Below are 20,136 nucleotides of genomic sequence, written 5' to 3' on the forward strand. Positions count from 1 at the left end.
AGAGGATGCAGACGGAGCAATTGCTACCAGGCCCCGCAGCCTGAGGGGGCCCAAAGGCCTTTCTACAATGTAAATAGACACAATATTATAGATAGCACACAGTAAGTGGGGGCCCTATTACAGATTTTGCATTGGGCCCATAAACTTCAAATTGTGCCTCTGGCAGGACCCAGATACTGTAGCCATGATCTCCTATGGGTCTGCACTTTACCTCTGCCTACACTGAAGGGTCTGAGTTTAAAAATACACTTGTATTATCTCTACCTCTCCGCTCTACCATTAGCTAAAAAGCATAATTATAAGTCACGATGTGGTCGACATTTAGCCGCGTTATATTACAAGAATATTTCATTTCAAGGCTCCTTGTCTCTGTAAAAAAAAATATATATAAATATATGGCGACAAGTTCCCTTTAAGCGACCATTGTGAAGATGAAACGATGGCAGATAAGAACCTGTAATATTATACTTTGTTATGCCGTAGAGGCTCTCGAGCACACTGTGACTAATTCCATCTATCACCTATAATTACTGCTTGCAATTCCTAATTAGAAAGTATTTATTTGCTTGAAGTGTGCCTTTGAAAAATCCTTGCACAATAAATTGCTTAATAATTCTTATTTTCTCCCTTTTCGATGTGATTGTTTTTTTGAATTACAGCGACTCCCCACTTGATACGTTTTTTCCGAAGGCAAAATCTTAAGATAAACTAATATTTCTCAGATGCAGAGGAGGAAGACAGCATGAAGAACCTGCGCTGTATCTCTGCAGATGCATTATATTAAATAGAGCATAAATATAGCGCTACACATACGTGTCACAATTATCGGTGATGTACGGCTAGAGCTGATACACCAAGTAATTATCATTACCAAATGCAAAATTATACCAGCAAGAGCGTAGATCCAAGGGCAAAGCAGAACATGGTAGGGCCTGTCAGGTCAGTTTCATTCATAATACTGCCATCTGCTGGCTTCCATGGGTTCAGGACGGTTAAAGTCTTCTGCCATATGTGATCAAAATTAATACCCAATTCTGCAAAAAAAAAAAAAAAAGAGTTTAGGTATTTTTCCAAATTTACATGAATTTTCATTCATTTTTATTTTATTTTTTGCATTTATTTTTGCTCAGCCAGGGAAAACCTTCACAAAAATATGGCATGATTAGAAAATACATGACTCAACATTGAAACTGCAACACCAAAAATGAATTATCAAAATCATAGGATGGATAGATATGTTAATGATAGGCAAATAAAAAATGGAAACAACATTTTCAGTATGAGCGACTTGCACACGGTTTGTCATGCTGTCAATGGGGTTACTAATGGTTGTCTGATAAATGAGAGGGTAACGTTTCAGCACAGGCAAACCTCCTGCGGTACCAGGGAAGCAGGGGTGAACCTGCCCTTTTCGCTGCCCGAGGAGGAGGGGGCGGAGCGGAGGGGGCGTGGCGGAGCAAAGGGGTGGGGTGAAGTGAAGGGGGCAGGGCTTAGCGGCGTTCGCAGGCAGAGAGCAGGCAGGGAGAGGACCTGCTCTCTGCTTGAGCGTGAGGGGAAGCCTCCCCAATCCACCGCTCGGTGCTAAGCCAGTCCAGGACAGCTTGTCTTGGACTGGCTTTGGTAAGCAAAAATGCCGCCCTCCCTGGGGCCCTGGCATAGCACCTGAAGCGGTCGCTTCAGGTCGCCTCATGGGAGGTGCGGCGCTGCAGGAAAGTAGTCACTTTTCTATGTGACTTGGGCACTTTATGTCCCGGACAGGTCCAAAAAGATGACATTTCCAACATAGTTAGTGATTACATCACAAGAAAGGGGGAATGGTCATATCCAAAGGGAATGTGGTCATGCACAACGGGGGCTTGGCATTGCTGTCCGAAAATGCCTATGCTGTTCTCTCACACAAGGCTGGCTAAATGTTGGTAAGTATGTGAATATACTCTATACATACTGTATATAATTTGTAGGCTATCGCAGCAGCAAGACCAATCATGACAAGGAAGACTACTACAGGTCTGGGGCAGCACCGCACCTCTATTGAGGCGAGGTGAGGCAATAGCCTAAGGCGGCGTTATGCCGGTGGCGGCATTTTGAGTAACCTAAGCCAGTCCAAGACAGGCCGCTTTAAAAAAAAGAAAAAAAAAAAGCATGCGACTTGTCCGGGGGAGGAGACAGATGGCTTGGCGCAGCCGTGTAGAAACATCCAGTGCCAGGGGGGAGGGAGCAGCTGCTTAAGCCTCTGGACACTATACAGCAGCACTTACACCTACCAGTTTATTAGGTCCTGTCCGTGCAACTCGGACTTCCCCCTCCCCCTCACAGCAGTGTCTGATCGTAGCGTGTGGAGACAGGACGAAGTCTGCAACGATGGGACAGCTTCGCTCCAGACAAATGTGAGTGTGGCTTTTTTTTGTAAAATATAATATTTAATATGTATATATGTGTACATTTGCTTATAACTTGTGTCTTGTATACTGCATACCTCACAGCCATCCTGATTTCCATAGGAAACTCTTGCTTTCCTACCCCTGTCCTGCGGTCCCGTGCAGCTCCCTACATGTCCTGCTATGTCCCTTTAATGATTTACTGATCAATCATTCCTCCAATCACCGCCTGCTCTTATAACAGACTAGCTTTTACCCGCGACTTCGTCTGCGGTGATTTGAGAATTGTGCGGACACAGACGTGTGAAACTGTAAAAGTGCTTTAAAAAGTTTGGTGGGCTAGCAAATGTGATGTGATGTGTTGTATTGTGTATGTAGTGATACAGACAATGTGATGTGTTGTATTGTGTATGTCGTGATACAGACAATGTGATGTGTTGTATTGTGTATGTAGTGATACAGACAATGTGATGTGTTATATTGTGTATGTCGTGATACAGACAATGTGATGTGTTATATTGTGTATGTAGTGATACAGACAATGTGATCTGTTGTATTGTGTATGTAGTGATACAGACAATGTGATGTGTTGTATTGTGTATGTCGTGATACAGACAATGTGATGTGTTGTATTTTGTATGTAGTGATACAGACAATGTGATGTGTTATATTGTGTATGTAGTGATACAGACAATGTGATCTGTTGTATTGTGTATGTAGTGATACAGACAATGTGATGTGTTGTATTGTGTATGTCGTGATACAGACAATGTGATGTGTTGTATTGTGTATGTCGTGATACAGACAATGTGATGTGTTGTATTGTGTATGTCGTGATACAGACAATGTGATGTATTGTATTGTGTATGTTGTGATACAGACAATGTGATGTGTTGTATTGTGTATGTCGTGATACAGACAATGTGATGTGTTGTATTGTGTATGTAGTGATACAGACAATGTGATGTGTTGTATTGTGTATGTAGTGATACAGACAATGTGATGTGTTGTATAATGTGATGTGTTATATAGTGGAAAGCTATATGTAAATGTGAGTGAGTAGAGTGAGGGCTACTCCTGAGGTGACAGTAAGGAGTGTGCAGGCAGGTTGAGGCAGGAAATGCCAGGCAGTGTGTGTGAGTCTATAGCTGGGGCTAGGAGTCCTGCTTTTGTGAGTCTCCTGCTAGGAAGCCATGTTGTTTAGTAGCACCAAAAGTAGCCTGTGACTCAATCCTAAGGGAAAACTATGTTTGTGGAAAATTGCACGCAAATCCGTCCAGGCGTTTTAGCGTGATTGAGGAACAAACATCCAAACTCACAAACATCCAAACATCCAAACACACAAACTTTCACACTTATAATATTAGTAGGATAAGAGGCTGCAGTGATTGGAGGAACGCTCAACTATGGTTCAAGGACCTTGTGTGGCATCACATGGTCCCGTGACTTGGTGGTTGTGTCAGTTTCCCGTGCAGTGAAGAGAGGAAGAGATCCGTGTAAGGTACTGAGAAGGGAGGGGGAAGGGGGTTGTGAGATGCAGGATGGAGAGAAAGAGAGAGAGTGTGTGTGTGTGTGTGTGTGTGTGTGTGTGTCTGTCTGTCTGTCTGTCTGTCTGTCTGTCTGAGATGGAGGGGGGACATGAAACTGGGGCAGATGACAGGGGATATGAAACTGAGGGAGAAATTGAGGGGGGCGGGATATGAAACCAGGGGCAGAGATGGAGGAGGGGACATGAAATGGAGAAGATGAAGGGGGCACTTAAACTGGGGGACATTAAACTGGGGACTACTGGAGGGGAGTATTAAACTGTGGGAGTAGCTGGAGGGGACCTATCTGCCTCTAGTTGCCGCCAGTTTAATGTCCCCCTCCAGCTACCCCTACGGTATAATGTCTGCTACTAGTTGCCCCCGTTTAATGTCCCCCTCTAGTTGCCCCCCGTTTAATGTCCCACTTCATCTGCCATTTATTTATTGCCCCCTCTAACTACCCCCATTGCTAATGTTCCCCTCCAGCTGCTCGAGTTTCATGTTTAAACTGGAGCACCAGGAGAGGGACTTAATACCGTGGGGCAGTTGGAAGGGAACATTACAATATGGGGGCATATAATGTATGGGTGACTGTAGGAGGACTATACTGTGTAGGGGCACATGAAAAATGAATAAGAATGGGTGGAGTCAATATAAAAGTGGGTGGAGCTAAATTTGCAGCGCCGCTCATTTTATCCCTTTTTCTGTTGTTCAAAAGTTGGGAGGTATGTATACTGTGTGAATTCTATGTTTGTTATGTGTGAGTATATATGCTGTAATAATGTATATGTGCTAGGATAATGTATATGTGTGAGTATATATGGTATATGGATGACTGTGTAGGTATATATGGTATGGTGTATGTGGTATATGTGAGTATATATGGTATATGGATGACTGTGTAGGTATATATGTTATATGTATGACTGTGTAGGTATATATGGTATATGTATGACTGTGTAGGTATATATGCTATAATAATGTATATGTGTGAGTATATATGTTTTATGTATGACTGTGTAGGTATATATAGTATATATGTGTGTGGTATGTGTTAGTATATACAGTATTCTAGTTTTGGAAATTGCTTCATGTCACTTATACCTACAGAAACACCATTGGTTTCCCTATAGTTATAAATGAAGGAAACCTCAAACTATGGACAATCAAAAGACGACACCCCCTCCCTCTTCAGTATTCAGTCCCGGGGGTGGGGGGGGCGTCTTTTGATCGGCCGCATCAGGCAGCAGAGAGGCTAGGTTCACCACTGGTCTGGGGTCAGCTGCTGTAAAACAAGGCAGTGGAGCTGAGGCCATGGAAGTTTGAAGAATGGTTTGCACCAACTAAAGGAGAATCTATGGACACTGTGGTGTATACTGAAGCTGTTATTGGCTTGTGTGATGATCGGGTTCCACAGGATAGATCATCAGTATGTCATCTGTGGGGATCTGATACCCAGACCCCTGCACAGGTCAGCTGCACCAGCCAGTGGCGTAACTAAAGTCTTGAGGGCCCTGGTGCAATCTTTTGTGCGGGGCCCCCTTCCTCATCCCTATAGCAAATTCTTAATAGCAATGGTTAGGTTAGTTTTAATCCACCTTAGTGTGTTTAGGGTAATCTGTGGGTCTCCTTGGCTTATGGGCCAGATGGAAGCTGCAATCTGAGAACTGATGCCTGCACTTAAGGGCCCATTAAGACACCTAGGCCCCGATGCGACTGCACCCTCTGTACCCCTGATATTACTCCCAGCAGTCTCCAGGCTCACAGAAGTTAATCCTATGGACAGAGCCAAGAAAACTGCCAGAGCAGGCGATCTGAGGATGGTCTGAGTGTCAGACTCACACGGATCACCTGTGTATAGGTCATCATTATGAAAAATCCTTTCGAGGCTGGAAAGCCCCTTTAAGGCTAAGACCCCATGTAGCGGGTCACAGCAAATAAGTGCTGCGAGAAAAACCGCAGCAACGGACATCTTGGTTTTTCGCGAACTCTCTGCTTCAATTACACCTATAGGGAAACTGCTGGCGTTTCTGTAGGTACCATTGATATGCTGTGATTTGCTAAACCGCAACGGTTTTGGAAATGGCAGCGTTTCCGCGGTGCGAATCCCATCCACTTTGCAGTGACTGGTTTACACCATGTGGGACCTTGACCTAACATTTCTATTTTGAAAGCATTCTTACTTTGCAGCATTTTTTTCCACACCTGCCTAAAACTTCTCCACTGTACTGTATATACAGTACAAATGTCTGTGTACATGAATGTATATCTTTGTGTTTATGTTTGTATATACAGATGTAACTTCTGAACTGAACTTCTGCAATTGGTTATCGCTCGTTCACATCTGCGCCCAGTCTCCGTTCTGCAGGTTTCCGTTTCCTGCACAAAACTGAGCAGGAGACGGAAACCTGCAGGACTCTTTCATACCCATTCATTTGAATGGGTTTGAAAGATGTCCGGCCGTGAGCGCCGGTGAGCGTTGTATGCTCTCCGCCATGAAACCGTTTTTTTTTTAAATTGGACACAGAGTCGGACATGCAGTACTCTGTGTCCGATTTAAAAAAAACGGTTTCGCGGCGGAGAGCATAAAACGCTCACGGCCGGACGTGGTCTGACAGCTTTCCATCTTCTGCATGCATTTCTGGCCCGGTGAGGGGGTTACAAACTAAATATCCACTATTAGAATGCATTATTCAAAACGACATACAGTATTCCATAGGAAACAGCAGTCTTAATAAATTCCCCCTGCGTGTGACGGAGTTGTTGCTTTGATATCAGGCTCCCTTAGTTTATCACTTTTGCACATATATTGAGCTGCAGTCGGTGTTATTCACAGATATGTTATAAATCATAAGATATTTAGCAACCCTGCGCAGTTTGTTAATCTGTTGTAGCTGAACTGCAAAACTGCTAAAAACGAAATATACACAGCCATTATTCTAAGGCAGAGGTTATCTAACCTTTTTTTTCTCGTAGACCACTTTCAAAATTTTACTGGTTTCGGTGGACCCCTGCTGCTACATTTCTACCATATTCCCAAAACTCGTCAAAAATTGTGAAGATTAGATCTAACGATGGAAATTTGCATCACAGCTGAGACCCCTGGGGGTCCACCTGGACCACTTTGGGAATCATTGTTCTAAGGGGATTTCTAAGAAGAATTCACAGGTGGCTGATTTTAAGTTATTTCTAAAACTGCTCATTTATCTGAATAGGGCCTGTAAAATCAATTTCAGGTCGGGGCCCCACATTGCAAAGACACAGCTCTGTGATATATAGGGTTATATGATAGAGGAGAGAAGCTGAGCTCTGTGATATATAGGGTTATATGATAGAGGAGAGAAGCTGAGCTCTGTGATATATAGGTTATATGATAGAGGAGAGAAGCTGAGCTCTGTGATATATAGGGTTATATGATAGAGGAGAGAAGCTGAGCTCTGTGATATATAGGGTTATATGATAGAGGAGAGAAGCTGAGCTCTGTGATATATAGGGTTATCTGATAGAGGAGAGAAGCTGAGCTCTGTGATATATAGGGTTATATGATAGAGGAGAGAAGCTGAGCTCTGTGATATATAGGGTTATATGATAGAGGAGAGAAGCTGAGCTCTGTGATATATAGGTTATATGATAGAGGAGAGAAGCTGAGCTCTGTGATATATAGGGTTATATGATAGAGGAGAGAAGCTGAGCTCTGTGATATATAGGGTTATATGATAGAGGAGAGAAGCTGAGCTCTGTGATATATAGGGTTATATGATAGAGAGGAGAAGCTGAGCTCTGTGATATATAGGATTATATGATAGAGGAGAGAAGCTGAGCTCTGTGATATATAGGGTTATATGATAGAGGAGAGAAGCTGAGCTCTGTGATATATAGGGTTATATGATAGAGGGAGAGAAGCTGAGCTCTGTGATACATAGGGTTATATGATAGAGAAGCTGAGCTCTGTGATATATAGGGTTATATGATAGAAGGAGAGAAGCTGAGCTCTGTGATATATAGGGTTATATGATAGAGGAGTGAAGCTGAGCTGTGTGATATATAGGGTTATATGATAGAGAAGCTGAGCTCTGTGATATATAGGGTTATATGATAGAGGAGTGAAGCTGAGCTGTGTGATATATAGGGTTATATGATAGAGGAGAGAAGCTGAGCTCTGTGATATATAGGATTATATGATAGAGGAGAGAAGCCGAGCTCTGTGATATATAGGGTTATATGATAGAGGAGAGAAGCTGAGCTGTGTGATATATAGGGTTATATGATAGAGGAGAGAAGCTGAGCTCTGTGATATATAGGGTTATATGATAGAGGAGAGAAGCTGAGCTCTGTGATATATAGGGTTATATGATAGAGGAGAGAAGCTGAGCTCTGTGATATATAGGGTTATATGATAGAAGGAGAGAAGCTGAGCTCTGTGATATATAGGGTTATATGATAGAAGGAGAGAAGCTGAGCTCTGTGATATATAGGGTTATATGATAGAGGAGAGAAGCTGAGCTCTGTAATATATAGTTTTATGTCACAGAGTAAGAGTAAATGACCCACCACAATGATTGACAGCTCTCTCTATATCAATGTATTTGGGGTGGGGGGCTTAGCAGGACTCTCAGTACTATAGGGGATGACCATTCTGGGAATATACTCAGTAACACTGGATAGTCAGCACATCTGTAAGATTTCAGTGAAGGAGCCGGGGTGTAAGCTATTAGAAGGGAGCTGTTGGGTGGGTCCTAGGACCTTCAGTCTGACACTGATTCCTAGTGTGGGCTACTAGAAACAATTCCACTATTGGGCCCTAGACATCCCAGTCCGACACTCACTGACAGTGTATATTTACAGTGTCAGATCGGAATTACCATTAGAGGCCACTGAACACTGCTGGGCTCTGTACAATGTAGGGAGGGGGAATAAAATATACGGATAAACCTGCAGATGGATGTTTGACATATACATTTGACCAGCGGATTTATCATAAAGGGATCATAAAATGTTTCTGTTGATATGACCACTAACTACTACTGTTGGTCTGATATCTGACGGATATGATACGGTGCCGGCAGAGACTATTTTAATAATAACTGCACTCTATAGACAAAAGTACATTGTTTAAGGGACCCCTGCCGAGTAATCGTTACCTTCTAGCAATGGCGGCTCATCGTCCAAGCTGTCATTTGACTGGAAATTATATGATGGGTATGATGGCTCTTCGTACACATAGCCAGTTTGATCCAGGGGAGAGGAAATCATTCCAGATTGCATAAATTCTGCATTTCTTTTTCTGTGCAGCAAAAAAGCAAAGTCTAGTTAAATCAATAGATATCTTTCTAAACAGCATGATGTGAACGTGCAGAATCCAGACAGAAAAGGTTATGACATTTCACAGCTACCAAAGAAAGTTTTATGGAAATCAGCCAGAGAAGTCTGCAGGGTGCAATGGTTTAGTGGTGGGAGGAGTTCTTCTTATTTTAGTTTATTTTGTGGATATAAAGGGCTGGAATTGAAAACTGCATAAAGTTTAATTTGGGATTTATACAGGGGTGTAACTTGAGGGGGTGCAGTTACACCAGGGCCCCATAAGCACTGGTATCAGTATTGAGATTGCATCTTCCATCTGGCCCATAAACCAAGGAGACCCACAGATTACCCTAACCACACTAAGGTGGACTCCTTAGCACCCGTAACCATCACAATCAAGAATTCGCTGTAGGGATGAGGTAGGGGGCCCCGGACAAAAGATCGCACTGGGGCTCACAAAACTATAGTTACGTCACTGGCTTTATACAATAGCCTATGGAATGGTTCCATAGAGCCACATAGGGCTTCAAAGTGCTGCCATATACAGCCCAAAAATGTCACCCTATAGTGTTCAAATACTTATCAGTATCCAAATAACAATGGATACAGATAGCATCATACCGTATATACTCAAGTATAAGTATTATTTCTTATCTATTTTAGTGCCATCATATTCTACAACACCTTACAGATATTGTCGGTCACTGTCCCATATAAAGCTCACAATCTAAATTCCCCATCAGTATGTGTTTGGAGAAAACTCATGCAAACACATAGAGAACGTACAAACTCCTTGCAGATGTTGTCCTTGACGGGAATAAAACCAAGGACTCCAGTGCTGCAAGGTAACAGTATGTCAGCTTCAGGGTAGACTTGGCAACCTTTTTGGAACCTGCTGAAGCTAAGGAGAAAGAGTATACTTCTAAGGAAGAATACCAGAAACAATGAAACACTGACCAACCCGGGGATCGTTGCCTCAGCCTAGGCATGTTGAAAACCGTACCTTCATTTTTGAGGAAGATTATTGTTTCAACTATTCACCTGCCTTGACAAACATACAGTAAAACCGTGAATTGTTTGCACATTTATCAAAATGTCTCCCGAATCCTTCACCCTGCACCAACAAGGACACCTTGAGTATCTCAGGGTAGGGCACATGGGCAGGGCTGGCGTCAACACTCGGCAAACCTGGGCCCAATGACCTCAAGGATGGATGATTATTTGGTATGATGAAAGAAGAACTTACATGCATATCCCTTTAACAATGCTTAATAGTTAACTCACCGATTCTCCCCGTAGACACCGCTCTGTCCAGTAACATAAAGTCCTTGATCAGAGTCGTCAATGACATAATCGGATTGATAGAAATCTGAATCAAACTGATCCATTGATGCGGCTTCTTCTTCTGCCTCTTGTCTTACCTGTCCGAAACAAGGTAGTTTTGAAACATGACCCTGGAGGTCTCACGGACAATGTGATATTTTTGCCATATACTGGTATATTATTTAACATATTTTATTTAATACATTTGTGATGGGTTATACGTTTAGTGTGGTCTAAGAACTGACCCACAAAATAAGTGGTTTCATGTCATGGCCAGCACAGAGTTTTAGAAGAACGCTCCAGTTTTATATAAAGAAAGGTTAGGGCCCCTTCACACGGCTGATACGCTGGCTGCTTTAGAATGTGTAAACGTTCTGTAGCAGCGGTGTCTAAAGCAGATCGCATTGTTTTCTATGGGAGTCGGCAGACGTGCGCTCGCCATAGAAAACAATGGGAACTTCTTTAGACGCCGCTGCTACGGAACGTTTACACGTTCTAAAGCAGCCAGCGTATCAGCCGTGTGAAGGGGCCCCCAAGGAGTTCTCTGGAACTTCAGAACTGACGGGTTATCCTCTCTATCATATCAGTTTATATACGATGGTAGTGTTAAAGGGGTATTCCCATGACGCTTGTTCGCTAACCAGCAGGCTGTTATGCTCTCTTCACTTCTTGCATTTCTCGGCACATTGGTGGGCGGGGTTTCACTTGCACGGGATTGGTTGTAAATGAATTACCACAGTGTGAAGCTGATATAGCAGAGCTGGATTTGAGTCAGCTTGCATTACATACAGAGGTAATGGACTCCCTATCTCAGCCCTTAGCAGCCAAATTCAGTTAAACCGACTGATAAGAGCTCAGAAATCCCGGAGCTCTCACCTCCCCCTCCCCTATCTGAGAAGCTCCGCTACTTATCAGACACAAACAGCTCAGAGCTGCTCCCAGCCCCTCCCCCCCCCCTGAGAGCAGGCAGCTACATCACTTGACAAATGAGCAGATAATCCCAAGCGCCATAGAAACGGAGTGTAAACAATGAAGTGAATAAATTAAGATAGCGGCCAAACAAAGCAGTTTTGATAAAGTAATGCATTTAGGAAAAGTCTTAAATCCACATTAACTAGCAGTATAGAAAGGATCCTTGTGATGGGACAACCCCTTTAAGGGAAGCATCTTTTAGTCCAGCTTACCCTCCATCGAACACTTCTTCAGGATCTGGTACTTTAAGGCTTTATTCAGATGACCGTGTTTGAAATCGATTGTGAAAGACGGGTGAAATGATCTATTTTTCGTTTGTACCGTATACATGGGCCCCATCTTCATAGAACCCTCATAGACCTGTCTGTTCAGGGACCATTCACATCAAAGTAACTGACATGTGAGTTGCCTGATTTTGTTCAGCAAGGGACATTCAACGTGTAGCTCTAGATTACCGCACACTGAGGTTTCTTAGCCTTAGTGGTTACTGGAGGATAAAAAGAACAGATGTCTGAAAATGTCTTGAAAAAACCTTTCAGCACCTTCACCAACTCCAGATCTTTGTATCCTTTAATAGGTGCTGCTCCACTGATTTCAGCGCAGTTGGAATTTTTCCTCTTGCTTTCACCATTCCTGAGCAATCTGTGCAGTTTTGGTGCCTGATATGCTAACTAGACTCTCTAATGTCAACTGGGTAGTATTGGGAAAGAGCAGGCAAGAGGGTGTGTTTCTGAGCTCTGAAATTTTCTGCCTCTGATAGGAGTCATACCTATAGATTGCAAGTAGAGATGAGCGAGTAGTGAAATATTTGAAAATTCGAAATTCGACTCGAGTAGACCTCAATATTCGACTATTCGTTCGAATATCAAATGCCATTATAGTCTATGGGAAAAACATGCTCGTTTCAGGGAAACCAAAATTCGACCAATTGGAGTCACCAAATCCACAACTTCAGGAAATGATGCCACAACCTCTGGAATGCAACTGGGACAGCAGGGGAAGCATGTCTGGGGGCATCTAACACGACCAAGTCACAGGATTATTATTATTGCTGCTGCTACTGATTTAGCCAGCCAATGACTGTATTCGTTTTTTTTTTCCAATGCCTACGTTGTCCTAGTTCTTGTCCCACCTCCCCTGCACAGTTATTGGTGTAAAAAAAGCGCCAGGGAAGGTGAGAGGCGAATCGAATTTTTACTGCGTTTACCGTGTGGTATTCGACTGAGTACGAGTATTTAGAATACCGCCGTATTCGATCAAATACCTACTCGATCAAACGCTATTCGCTTATCTCTAATTGCAAGCTCTTGCAAGCAGCGCCCTCACTCCTATTGTACATGTTAATTATTTTGACACACTGTAAAGTCTAATATTGTATGTCATAAACCCTCTGATTTGTAAAGTGCTGCGGAATATGTTGGTGCTATATAAATACAAGTATTATACCCCCTTGTGTGATCCTGCCTACTACGAACCACTATAGTATCCAGTAGGCGTATCAAACACCAAAACTAACTGCACTTAATGCTCAGGAATGGTGAGGGCTAGAGATAAAGATTCAATAGTCCTGGAATCAGCAGTGGATCAGCAACTATTAGAGGGAACATGTCCTTATCTCATCGGACTCATCTGTAGGTAAGTATAAAGGGATTTTACCATTAAAACCCTTTTTTTTTTAGGATAAAACGTCGGAATAGCCTTTAGAAAGGCTATTCGTTTCTTACCTTTAGATGTGATCTCCGCCACGCCGTTCCTTAGAAATACCGTTTTTTACCGGTATGCAAAATAGTTCTCTCGCAGCGATGGGGGTGGGCCCCAGCGCTGGAAATGCGATGGAGGCGTCCCTACTGCTGCTCGAGAACAGGCTCCAGCGACGCCTCTATCTTCGGCTGAATCCTCCCCTTCTTTCATCGTCTTTCTTTGGTGTCACCTCTGACAGTGAGACACTAGTAGAGTCGACTGTGCATGCCGGCCGGCGGCCATAGTTCCAAGGCCGCAATTGCGCGCATACGCAGTCAGCTCTACTAGTGTCTCACTGTCAGAGCCAACTGCACAGGCGTCGGAGGTGAAGCCAAAGAAAGACGACGAAAGAAGGGGAGGATCCAGCCGCAGATAGAGGCGTCGCTGGAGCCTGTTCTCGAGCAGTAGTGGGGCCCGCCCCCATCGCTGCGAGAGAACTAATTTGCATACCAGTAAAAAACGGTATTTCTAAGGAACAGCGTGGCAGAGATCACATCTAAAGGTAAGAGACGAATAGCCTTTCTAAAGGCTATTCTGACGTCTTATCCACAAAAAAAGGTTTTAATGGTAGAATCCCTTTAAAGGTTTAATTTTTATAAATGCGGGCATGGGTGGATTTAAAACAGGACGATTTGGGAAACTAAAGGACTTGAGGGTGGTTTAGTGCCCCAAATCAACCTGACAGGATCCCTTTAAATGATGAAAAGAGGTCTAGCTGGTAGAGGTGGTGAAGGTTTCTCTTTAAGATCTGTTCCGTTGAGACTGAATCAGTGGTGTTGCTGTTGGAAATCCACAGAAGAAAAAAATGTCCCAAAATTTCTTTTTGCATATTGCTTTGCAGAAATGTTGCTGATATACCTGCAGATTTACACTTTATATTGCATAGGTTGGAATCCATATTGACGTGCTGCAGATTTAAAATCCACATTGGTCAATTTCTTACGTTTTCATTCACTGCTGCCACTTTCAAATGACGTGGGTTTAATACATAAACATTCATCAGTATTTTATTGTAGTGTGGACGTACCCAGAGTACTGTAACACTGCGAAATCCTTTGCTGTTTTCCATAGGGCTGCAGAAAAACTTACTTAATGTCATGTTATCTATCACACTGTACAGAAACTGCTAAATGACAAAACCAGCTCAGCACCATCTGTATATTCAGCACCATACAGCGTGGTAATCCTCATTACAGTAACAGAGTTTGTCTGCCACGGGCCGGTTGCCAATCCGGATATTTTTTTTCTGAACAACTAATCAAAAAGCACAAGTTCTAATATTTAGGCTCAGTTCCCACGGAGTAACGTGCCGCGCATTCAGACGCGTATACACGTGTCAGAGCGTGAGCGCTCAAAACAGATCCCATTCACTTCAATGTGTGCCGGCTTACGGGCGCTACACATTGAAATCAATGGGAGGATTTTTAACCCATTAATTTCAATGTGTAGCGAGCGTGAGCCGGCACACATTGAAGTGAAGGGGATCTGTTTTGAGCGCTCACGCTCTGACACATGTATACGTGTCTGAACGCGCGGTGCGATACTCCGTGGGAACGGAGCCTTAGTGATATAGATTGTGAATTATATAAGTCTGTAGCTCTGAATATTGATATAAGCATTCAAAAGCAATTTTGCACCACATTTAAAGGGGTTGTTCCTGCAAAAAAAATGTGATTATAGTCAAATTGAGCCCATAATTATAAACTTTTTTTGTATTGACACTTCTGAAAAAACATTTGTATATTGAGAGGAATAAAGTTAGCTTATACCGTGTCATCCACTGCGAATGTGCTAACGTCTTGGCTTCTCTCTCTGTCCAACAAAGTGTGCTGAAGGAATCCTACTATGGTGAATAGGGTTGAGCCGATCTTGACTCTTCAGGATCGATTTTGAAATCCGATTTCTGATCATTTTTCATTCGAACCCGATCTCGATCCCAATTCCGATCCCAATGCAAGTCAATGGGATTTTTTTTTACTAATCGGAGATTGGATTTTAAAAACAATCCTATTCACTATACAGCATGGAATCTAAGAATTGAACACTTTAATTGTTAGAATCCACGTTGTGTAGTGATTTTTTTTAATCACTAAGTAGCCAGAGGATTTTTTTTTAATCCTCTGGCTACTTAGTCCCCCCTGGTGTCCACTTACCTGCAGAGATGACTGGTCTGGTGCCCGGTGTTCTGTTCTTCTTCGCCTTGCTGCCCCCGCCTCCCAGGTAAGGAGAGTTTGGGCGAGTTAGGAGAGTGTGGGCGGGTACTGGGAGGGGAAATGTCACATCTCCCCGCCCTGTAGCCACCCACACTTTCCTAAGCCACAATCTCTGCCTTCTTCCTAGCTCTTTAACACTAACCTGGGAGGTGGGGGCAGCGAGGCGAAGAAGAACGAGAACACCGGGCACCGGACCAGCTATCGCTGCAGGTAAGTAGCTACTAGAGATGATAGCTAGTCTCCCATTAGAATGAATGGACGCAGCTGGCGCACAAGAGGTTAAGACTGTGTGCCGGCTGCTTCAATTCATTCCTATGGAACCGCAGCGGAGCCTTCACACTGAGTATACACTCCGCTGAGAATGAGTGGAGCGTATACTCAGTGTGAAGGCTAACATTGTTAGCTTTTCCCACAATGCTTGGCCAGTAGCAAAGCATTGTGGGAAATAATCACCGATCTCGATCCCACCTAAAAAGATCGTGTTCGGAATTCCGATCGTGATTGTGAAATTTTCTCGATCGCCGATCGGTATCTGATCTTTTCCGAACACGATCGCTCAACCATAATGGTGAGCCATCTTCTCAGCTTGTCAAAGGAGAGGCTGAGCAAGTGCAATGTCAGTAATGCTGTCTCACATTCTTAATACTTTCTCAGCATCTCCTCAGACAAGCAGAGAAGATGCTGCAGCTTCAGAGGCGGTCAGGTCACTACAATAGGTCTCTATCTGCACACTCTGTAGAACAGAGAGATGGGCAGCATGGTGGCTCAGTGGTTAGGAAATCAAATCCAACTAAGGACAACATCTGCAAGGAGCTTGTATGTTCTCCCGTGTTTGTGTGGGATTCCTTCCATACTCCAAAGACCTACTGATAGGGAATTTAGATTGTAAGATCTGTATGGGACAACGTTGACAATCAGGCTGGATTCACAATTGCATGGGAGACTCTGTTGCAGATTCCACTTAAAATCAGCAGAGATAAAAGTCCTGCAAGTACTATGGGGGTCCGTGGGTAACTGCTTTTTAAGCGGACTGGGTCTCTATCTTTCGGGTCCCCATACAGACCAAAAAATAAAGACCCAAACGCTAGTGTGAACCTAACGTAAAACGCTGCAGAATATAATGGTGCTATATAAATAAGTAAAGAATAAATAAAGACTCTGGATGCATGTTAGCGCCCGGAGTCTGTTCTGAGCTGAAAGCTGTCAGACCGGGTCCGGCCGTGAGCGCCGGTGAGCGTTTTATGCCCTCCGCCGCGAAAGCATTTTTTTAAAAACCGGACACAGAGTACTGCATGTCCGACTCTGTGTCCGATTGAAAAAAAAAACGGTTTCGCGGCGGAGAGCATAAAACGCTCACCGGTGCTTACGGCTGGACATCTTTCAAACCCATTCAAATGAAAGAGTTGTGCAGGTTTCCATCTCCTGCTCAGTTTTGTGCAGGAAACGGAAACCTGCAGAACGGAGACCGGGCGCAGATGTGAACGAGCCCGGAGAAGAATAAAGTAGAGGCTATTCACAGAAACAACAGGGGGCACTATATCTTTCTTTAACCCTCGATAAAGCATAACTACCATATAGCTTTATAATGATGGGCTGGATGTAACTGCAAACGGTATTCATCAAGGCACAACCCCTTTAAAATACTGAAAATGTAAGAATGTAAAATAGATGAATATATAAGAATGGAAATCAGCAAAAACTAAATAAAGTGCCAATGTCAGAACGTACTACAGTACTGTATATTAAATCCAATGACTAGATGAGTAACACTCCTAAAGAACTGATAGGGGCAATGACTTGTAACGCTGATCTCTGCAATATTTCACATACATGATTGTAATGACATAAAAGTCATAGGTCATAGCAGTATAAGGTACGGTGCAGCCACACGGCTGCTTTATTGCAACGCGTGGGGTCTAAGACTCCAGGTTAGCCTGATAGTTCAGGAGGGCAGCAGCACAGGAGAGGGTTAAATGCAGAATACTGTTTTATTAGTTTTTACAGTGTTAAATTGCGGTTGGCACATACCTTAGATGAATGTAAGTGTACAGAGTCACAACAGTTGTTTATCGGTTTGGATGAGGCCGAGAATCCAGGAGCTATTTATACTTGGCTATATTTGGTTGACGTACATGTGCTCCAGCCAGAAGGATCATCCGGTCACAGGGTGACGGATTTGGATACAGGGTAATGGAACTAATAATAATAACAATAAAGTGCACAGAGGAGGGCAGCAGTGCAAGTACTCCCTCTAGGTCTAGGAACTTAAAGGCATTGTCCCATCACAGACAGCCCCTTTCATAATACATTCTTTCTTATTTGTTACCACTGCTTACTTGTGTCAGAGATGGAGTGCTGAAAGATTTCCCGAAGAATGGCTATAGAGCCAACGCAAGCTAAAGCCCCGCTCCCTATACAGGATCTCTAAGCCAAAGAGGCCGCTATTACGGTGAATGTGCTCTTGCTAACCCGCAAGCAACAGACCATTCACTCATCGCCCCCTATACAAGCTTAAGACTGGAAGATCGATGGTTAATGTAATGTCTGACAAGAAGGGTGTAACAAATAATGTACGTCCTAGATCTGTAATGGTTGTATATATATATCACTACGATGAATGAGTATACACTGCACCACGTTACACATGGAGCCCTCCCTGTATACGATATCCAATAAGTCCGCCACATCAATTATCGCTCTTCAGCATGTCTCTATAGCACTAGAACACATTGCCTTGGATTAAATATGTGTAATCTTTTATATGTCGGGCCTATGTGCCGTATATACCATCTATCTATAGACGGATTACATCAGCCGCCTGCTTGGCGATGGCACAGCGCGTGTCTACAGATGCGGAGGAGGCCTCTGCCTCGACTCTTCATCCGTTAGTAATTGAATGAGCAAGTACAATTTTCCCTATGATGAAATATTTATAAAGCCATGTGAAAGGTGATGTTTTATGAGGTAACAAAAATTGCTTTCCCTAAATAATATCCCATAATAATTCAGTCAGTAGCCATGCCAGTCTGGATCTTGCCGTACAATGTCCTGATTTATCATCTCTTTCTGGCTAATATTTCACTGGAAGGCTTCCCGGGTTATTTACAACCACCATACAAATGTATTACTTTAGGAAAAAAATATACGGTGTATATCTTGTGATCACAGTCAGTCTAGATTCGGAGCATCGGACATGTTTCTTTACCAAGATGGAGTGTAATTACTTATATAGAGAAGAGACGGAAAACTTTGATAAAATGTGTTTTATCAGGTAACAGTTCTACTGCTCTCCATGTATTGTATGTGGATGAAAAACAAGGGCGTTTCCTGACCCCTAAAGTCAGTCTAAGTGTCTCTGCCATGTACAGTAGCAGGGCTGTGGACGAGACTTCTACAAATCTCAACTTCATGTTGAAGTTCAATTATAGCGTGTGAATATTAAATTACCGTATATATTCGAGTATAAGCCGAGTTTTTTAGCACAGTTTTTGTGCTGAAAAAGCCCCCCTCGGCTTATACTCGAGTCAAGGTAGGCGGCCACTGGAATTTCAAACTGCAGAAGTGCGCACAATACTTCTGCTAGCAGGCCAGGAACGCAGCAGGCCTCCGCTCCCTTGCTCTCTAGACCCCGCCCCCTCTACCGCTCCATCACACGCCGGGTGACGTCGCCACGTAAGCTCAGGCCCACACCCGGCGTATCTGCGTTCCTGGCCTGCTAGCAGAAGTACCCTAAGTACTTCTGCTAAGCTCCTGCCGTCACTGGTTTCCTGCAGTGGCAGGAGCGTGGCAATGCTGTGGGCCCTGGCACCTGCCCCGGTGTCTGTATGCCGGGTCCGGATGGCGGGTCTGTAACTATAATGGCGCCGCCATTAAATGAGCCTTGGGGCAAGGTCGCAGGAGCCGACCTGTTCCGGTGACAGCCGGGACCCTAATGAAAACTCCCAGGCCTGTCAGAGCAATATTACTATTGCGAGTGGTCTATGATATCTCCCATAGATGGCAATATACTTGTATTGCCGTCTATGGGACTTGCAAACAAATGACTGCAGGTTCAAGTCCCCTGGGGGAAAAAATAGTGAAAAAGAAAGCTATAAAAAAACAAAATAAACAAAATTCTAAATCACTCCTTTCTCTAGAATACATATAAGGGCGGGTTCACACCAGCGCCCGATCTCCGTTATGCAGATTTCTGTTTTCTGCAGGAGACGGAAACCGACATTCAGTGTCCGCCGGTGAGCGCCTTCTGTTCTCCGCGGCGAAACCATTTTTTTTTTTTACCAGACACAAAGTCCTGCATGTCCGACTTTGTGTCCAGTTAAGAAAAACGGTTTCGCTGCGGAGAGCAGAAGACGCTCACGGGCGGACACTTTCAAACCCATGATACATATAATTACAATATTATAGCTGCGGCTTTCAACTACAGTTTAGTGTCCAGGACAGGCGCCAGAAGCAGCTCCGTAAAGATAATAGGGGGTGTCAGCCCCCTATCGGTCATATATTTATGGCCTATCCTGTGGATAGGTTATAAAAAAAATTAAACCTCTTTAAAGTATTATAGGTTTTTTTTACTACAATTTTCATGTTCTGCAAAAACATCATTGGTTCCCACCTGTACTGGAGTTACCATTCATAGGGTCCACTTGGTGAAAAACGGAAACTCAATCTGCTTAAAAAGTTGTTTAC

General features: G+C 43.5%; 1 protein-coding gene across 1 annotated transcript in view; it reads right to left on the reverse strand.

The window, feature by feature from the left end:
- Nucleotides 1-17,549, reverse strand: part of YIPF7 (Yip1 domain family member 7) — a 39,718-nt gene extending 22,169 nt beyond the window's left edge. Inside the window, exons 1-4 of the mRNA XM_075266469.1 lie at nucleotides 17,482-17,549; nucleotides 10,490-10,626; nucleotides 9,046-9,188; nucleotides 889-1,034 (exon numbers count right to left, since the gene is read on the reverse strand). Coding sequence (XP_075122570.1) covers nucleotides 889-1,034; nucleotides 9,046-9,188; nucleotides 10,490-10,593 — 393 coding nt within the window. The 5' untranslated portion in view covers nucleotides 10,594-10,626; nucleotides 17,482-17,549. The remainder of the gene's footprint in view (nucleotides 1-888; nucleotides 1,035-9,045; nucleotides 9,189-10,489; nucleotides 10,627-17,481) is intronic.
- Nucleotides 17,550-20,136: the final 2,587 nt, after the last annotated feature.

Source organism: Leptodactylus fuscus, chromosome 1 (genome assembly GCF_031893055.1).
Source record: "Leptodactylus fuscus isolate aLepFus1 chromosome 1, aLepFus1.hap2, whole genome shotgun sequence".
NCBI lineage: Eukaryota > Metazoa > Chordata > Amphibia > Anura > Leptodactylidae > Leptodactylus > Leptodactylus fuscus.